Source organism: Protobothrops mucrosquamatus, unplaced genomic scaffold (genome assembly GCF_001527695.2).
Source record: "Protobothrops mucrosquamatus isolate PMUCROS unplaced genomic scaffold, P.Mucros_1.0 scaffold996, whole genome shotgun sequence".
NCBI lineage: Eukaryota > Metazoa > Chordata > Lepidosauria > Squamata > Viperidae > Protobothrops > Protobothrops mucrosquamatus.
This window is the reverse complement of record NW_015387234.1, coordinates 71,573-77,612: the sequence shown is the minus strand read 5'-3', so window position 1 is coordinate 77,612 and position 6,040 is coordinate 71,573. Positions and strand designations below refer to the sequence as shown.

The 6,040-nt window shown below is 37.4% G+C and overlaps 1 protein-coding gene across 1 annotated transcript; it reads right to left on the bottom strand.

Moving 5' to 3' along the window:
- Window positions 1-811: 811 nt before the first annotated feature.
- ATG12 (autophagy related 12) lies at window positions 812-5,872 on the bottom strand. The gene is made up of 4 exons (XM_029284830.1): window positions 5,636-5,872; window positions 4,065-4,201; window positions 1,786-1,848; window positions 812-1,303 (listed from the first exon to the last, which is right to left on the bottom strand). Exons 1-4 carry the CDS (start codon window positions 5,850-5,852, stop codon window positions 1,244-1,246), a joined length of 477 nt encoding a protein of 158 aa, XP_029140663.1. The 5' UTR covers window positions 5,853-5,872; the 3' UTR covers window positions 812-1,243.
- Window positions 5,873-6,040: the final 168 nt, after the last annotated feature.

The following is a 6,040-nucleotide window of genomic DNA, read 5'->3' as shown; positions in this document are numbered from 1 at the left end:
TGGTTTTCAAGGAAAATAAGATATGAAAAGTATTGTGCATAGTCCTGATGTAAACTAGTCTGGATTGGGGGTTTCTTTAAGGAACGGTTGCTGGAATTGGGTATGTCTAGTTTAACGAAGAGAAGGACGAGAGGGGACATGATAGCAGTGTTCCAATATCTCCGGGGCTGCCACAAAGAAGAGGGAGTCAAGCTATTCTCCAAGGTGCCTGAAGGCAGGACAAAAAGCAACGGATGGAAACTGATCAAGGAGAGAAGTAACTTAGAACTAAGGAGAAACTTCCTGACAGTTAGAACAATTAACCAATGGAACAACCTGCCTCCAGAAGCGGTGAATGCTCCAACACTGGAAGTTTTTACAAAGAGACTGGACAGCCATTTGTCCGAAATGGTGTAGGGTTCCTGCCTGAGCAGGTGGTTGGACTCGATGATCTCCAAGGTCCCTTCCAATTTTTTTTTTTTATTATTATTATTATTATTATTATTATTATTATTATTATTATTATTATTATATTATTATATTATTATTATTATTAGTATTATTTCTCACCATTTCTCATTTCTTTCTGCTTTTTGAATTATTTTACTTACCTCAAAAGAGAATGATATGTATATAAGAAAAACCTTGTTAAGCACTTGGCAATCATCACATTCACATATACATTCATTGCATATTTCATGAAATGAAATGGGAAAAAGCAACTAATGGGGAAATATTATCCCAAACTTTCTCTGGTCTCAAAAGCAAAACGAAACTAAATTACAAACAGAATCCAGTCTATTGCATTTAAAATAATGAATCACAGACAAGACCAAGTAGAAAATACATCTATTTATCTCAGATGTAGATGCTTTAAGCTTTCCATGTACGATAAAGCTCCTTCAAAGAGCGAGATCGTAAACTCCACACAGCCTTGTGAAATGTACTCTCCATGTCAGACATGAACCTGTTTCCCACGAACAGACATGCCAAATCTTGGAACAATAAATGCTAAATTCAGCTGTAAAGGTGGCACATTAATTTCTGCAAGAAAATCATCAAAGAATTTGTACTATAAACTTTCCTCAGTATGTGTTTCTGTACTTTTCTCCTATACTAACAATATAGAGAAAAGAGAAGGAAAAAGAAAAAAATTCCATGGCAATAGTGCAGATATCTCTTCCATCTGTCCATGGGGAATGTCTCTGAAGATTATTTTAGCCAATCCACTATCTAATAGTCTTAAGCAACTGTAGCTATTAATTCATCCCCAGGCCTGAGACTTACAATAATGTAATACAAGTTTGCCATCGCTTCCAAAACACTGTAAAAAAAACAAGAAAAAAAGTTTAACAAGTAGTTAAACAACAAATGTTAATACTTAATTAAAATTTATATTAGCAAATTTTATTGTAGTTAGTTCAGTTAGTTATATAAAGATTTTCTTGTGAAATGCTGCCATCTATTGACAATATATTTTTAAAAAGTTTTGATTATATTGTTATTTGTTTTGGTGTGATATATCTTATAAACATGTGAGAGCTCTGGTATTCTTAAAAACTATAGTGCTTCCCAATTTTTTTAAAAAAATCAATTTGTACAAGTCATTACCAAATTTCCTAAGCATTCACATGCAAGATTTTAGGATTAAAACTATTGGTGAATTGTGAGATTTGGTATTTACAAAAATCCAGCTCTTTATAATGTTATAAAAGTATCCACCCCAAATACTAAACTCTCTGGCACCAAGTGACCTTTTAATTCCTACCATAAGAGGCAGAAATAATTTTGTAAACTAGTAGTCACCTCATATAGTGTTCCAACCTCCTGATCTGGTGAAGGAGCAAAGGACTGATTCACGTAAATAAACTGCATGAGAAAGAAATAATACATTGGTAACATTTTATCAACTCTAAGCACAAGAATGCTGCCCAACAATATTGTGGCCATTATGTCTTTTAATGTTTAACATATTTTCTATCTGTGCAGCCCTTAAGCCCTCTGGGCCTGGTTGTTTGTTTACTGGTGTTTCATTACTCAACATCATCAGTGCTCCTATTTTTTAAACTCAAAATGTTGCATAACAAACCAAGTATTTTATACTTATTCAGAAACAGTAATTCAGCATAGACACACTGATGATAATTTTGTATTGCGATTATCAGGTTAAAGGGAAGAACAACATCCCCAAATACAAGACAGAGGTTATACTGTACTGAACTCCCTTCTCCACCTCAAAAAAGTGTTGCAATTATTGAAATGAGAAAAACAGCCTACTGCCGATCCAAGAAACTGGGCTACTAAATCGGCATTTCCTGCTTCACATCATATTCAGTAGCATCATTAAACAATAGGGGATTGAAAAGAATAAATTAGGCTCAGTGGAAAATTTGTAACCTCCAACAAATAGAAATTTTGAATCCATTCTAGTATTTGGAATAGTGTTTTCATCCAACCTCCCTTTTTTGGCTTATATTACTACAGTTATAATTTTTGTTAATAAATAAAAACAGAAGAAGAAAACTTCTGGGCACTTTGTATAAACCATTGTGTGGAACTCAACTCATTTAAATTTACGGTCACTGACCAATACACAGCAATATAAACAGCTACATAAAAGAATAAAAACTGCTGTTTTCACAAAATATGTTACGGCATCTTCAGCAAATTCTACCAATGTAGGAATTGAATAAAATTTATTTACGTTACACATAGTATTGAACAAGAATCAAATGGGTAAATATATACTTCATCTTCTTTGCCCAACTTTTTCCCCAAAACAGCAGAAATGTAATCCTGCCCTCAGATTTTTATAAATGTGACTACATATATGAATATTCTTTACTGTTTTTATGTCACAGGGGTAATGATGTAATCCTTCCCATGGCTCTCTGATAGAATCAACATTAGATTTTTTCAAGGGAAAATATTTTAAGATTATAATTTGGACTGAGATCCATACCCAACTCTCCACTTTTACATCTCCAACCTCCACTACTAAGGTTGTAGTGGAAATACTTCTGGGTAGCTTTGAAATTTAGACTGCATTATTTCTGAAGAGTTTATGGCTGTGTAGAAATTCAAATTAGGTAAGTTGTAGTATATATTTTGCTTCAGATAATTTCAGGTTGTACCATGTGTGGAAGTTCCTTGACCTTCTTGGCAAATATCACTGCCTTGATTTTATGGAAGTTAATTTGTAAACTTTCTACTTCACAACACTGGACAAATGAAGATAAGGCTCTTTTCAATCGCACTTCCGTTCCCCCCAAAATAGCCCTATTACTAGCATAGAGAAGGCGTGGGGCAGGCCATTAAGCAAGTTTAGGTAGGTGAAACATTAATGTGTAAGTTAACCATAAGCAGGACAAAAACATATCCCTGTTTCAACCCAATGACTCTCTAACCAGGTCAGTTAAATAACAATAGCAGTAGCACTTAGACTTATATACCACTTCACAGCATTGGCCATTTCATTGGTGGGAGTTCCTGCTTTAGCTTTGCGAGCCCATATCAACATAAACTCCGTCGCGTGCAGTCTGGCTAAGACAATTAATGCTACTTCGGTGGCTCTGTCAGCCATTAACCAAGAACTTATAGAATTACGTAAAGCTATTCTGCAGAACAGGGCTGCCATTGACTATCTTTTACTCCGCCAACATCTAGGTTGTGACTCTTTCGAAGGGATGTGTTGTGGACTTCAACTCCCAGAATTCCTCAGCCAGCAAAGCGTAAAGTTGCCAAGGTTGGAGATCCCTGGTCTAACATCATGGACTAGTATGGCAAACAAGTCCAAAATAATCTACATCTTTATTCCCATATCTGATAGTGCATACAGTTTTATTGTCCTGCAGTATGTGAACTTCAAGCCAGTCACATGGATTTAAGTTAAGGAATCTTTTACAGCCACAATTAATTTTTATACCATGAGGAAAGTGACTTTTATGGATTTTTTTATCACTTAATATACTGCTCTACACAAGTTTTAAATGGGATGGCATGGCACTCATGTTCAAAAAATGTTGTTTAAAAAAGATATGCTTTCCTCTGGTTTCTTATTTAAGAATGAGAACATAATTGCATACCAGCTGTTCAGATGCCAAAAGTTTGAGAAATTTTTTGATGAAGTCAATTAGGCTTTGTATTGTTCGAGTTCTTTCTACCGTCCATTTCTTGGTCTTCATTATAGGAGTATCTCCAACAGCTTTGAGCAACACATCAACTAGAAAACAGAACACACACTGTAAATGAAAAATTGAAAATCAAACATGATATATGCTAAAGTATACTGAATGAAGTCTCAAAAATACAGAATGGGCTTTAGAAATAAAAGCAAACATCCTAAGCTATATTTTTTTTTCTTCCATTCAATCACGTCAGATTCTTCCTCTACAAGGCCCTGCTGTTTTCTTGGCAAGGTTTTTTCAGAAGTAGTTTGCCATTGCGCTTCCTAGGGCAGAGAAAAAATGACAAGCCCACGGTCGCCCAACTGATTTTATGCCTGAGACAGAACTTAAAAATCCCAGTATCCTGATTTCTAGCCTGATGTCTGAACCACTACACCGAACTGCTTTCCAGTGGCTTATTATGCCAATTTGTATTATTTTATTTAAAATATATTTAGAAGATAAAACCAAAAGAAATCTCATGACCACAATAAATAGGAAATGACTAATAAAATAGTTATAAAGAAATATCCAGCTCAGCTACATACATAATTGCTACTAAAAACTGTAAAATAAAATGTAGTTGCAGAGACTAAAATGTTTACTGACAACTGTAATAATATAGCCCCGGGGTGTCAAACTCGCAACATCACATGACGTGTCATGACGTATCGTGACTTTTTTTCCATTGCCGGCAATGGGATGGGCGCAGTTTCAGCATGACGCATCCGGCCTGCGGGCCGGCAGTTTGACACCCCTGATACAGCCCAATGGATTTGTGGTAGTGATAAATTCCAAATTCAAGAGGGTAATACAACCCCTCCCCCCATCATCATTCTTATTCTTGTCCAGCTTATCCTTCAACTGCAAGTAAATGAATATTTTTCCTTTTGCCAATTTAAAATACAGACGAGCTGAAAAGGGATGGTCACATTGAAATATATGGCATTCTTAAGATTTTTAAAGTGGACATTGCACATTCCAATAGGTAATTTTAAAATCGAACAAAATGTTGCCATGCAACATTTTAAAGATTTATCATTTTAAAGATGCAAATTAGCAAATGTTCAAAGAGCTCTGGACCCTACTCCATGACATGGCTAGAAGGTGCTTTGCGTGTGGTCCTAAGCTTGTACATTGTGCTTTTAACTATATTTTTTTTAATTAACTGATTTAAATAACAGCTAGAAAAGAATTTAAGGGGAACTTGGCATCTCTGAATAGTTTCAGTCAAACCAATAAAGTCCCACTATTAACTTTCTCGGTCCCTAAATAAGCAAAATGTGAATGTATAATGAGGCCTTATTATAAAGGGGGGAGCACTTTCATGCAGCCCTCTGGGAATCAAAAACGAATCACAAAGCGGAGAAGGTAACAATCAATAGAAAATTGGAAATGTGAAAAAAGGCTGCGATATCTACGACGGCAAGTTTCCCCCCCCCCCATCCGCCCTGCCCGACAGGTGATCTTTCCTCCTCCAGCCGCTTTACTTTTCTTCTTCGTGTCTCCCGGAGGTTCTTCGGCCACCGGGGAAAGAGCCGAGGGGGGAGTCGCGTCGAGCACCCCTACCGCAACGGCTCCTCCTCCTCCTCCTCCATTTTCCGAGGTTTCTTCCCCACCTTCCCCTCGGCTCCCCTCCTCGGGCGAACAGCCAAGCGCCGCAGCAATCGGCGGCGGCGCCTCCTGCTTCTCGCCGGTCTCCGACATAGTGCTGCAAAAGCAGAAGTGGTGCCCCTCCCCCGTCCCTTTCAGCGGCTGACGTTAGGAGCACGTGACGGGGAGTTCAGCCTTTTTTTTTTGTTTTTTGTTTTTGGTCCTTCCGAGCCGCCGTACCCCCCCCCCCCGGAGTTAATCAAACGACGTGCCCTCCGTCGGTCGCAAGCCCGTAGAACGGT

Bases quoted from the DNA above. Each gene is read 5' to 3' on its own strand.
- ATG12 (XM_029284830.1), bottom strand. From the start codon at position 5,852: ATGTCGGAGACCGGCGAGAAGCAGGAGGCGCCGCCGCCGATTGCTGCG. The intron at 4,202-5,635 runs GTAAAGCGGCTG...TCTGTTTTCTAG, and splicing joins GGGAGACACGAAGAAGAAAA to TTGATGTGTTGCTCAAAGCT. The intron at 1,849-4,064 runs GTATGCAATTAT...TTTCTCATGCAG, and splicing joins TTTTGGCATCTGAACAGCTG to TTTATTTACGTGAATCAGTC.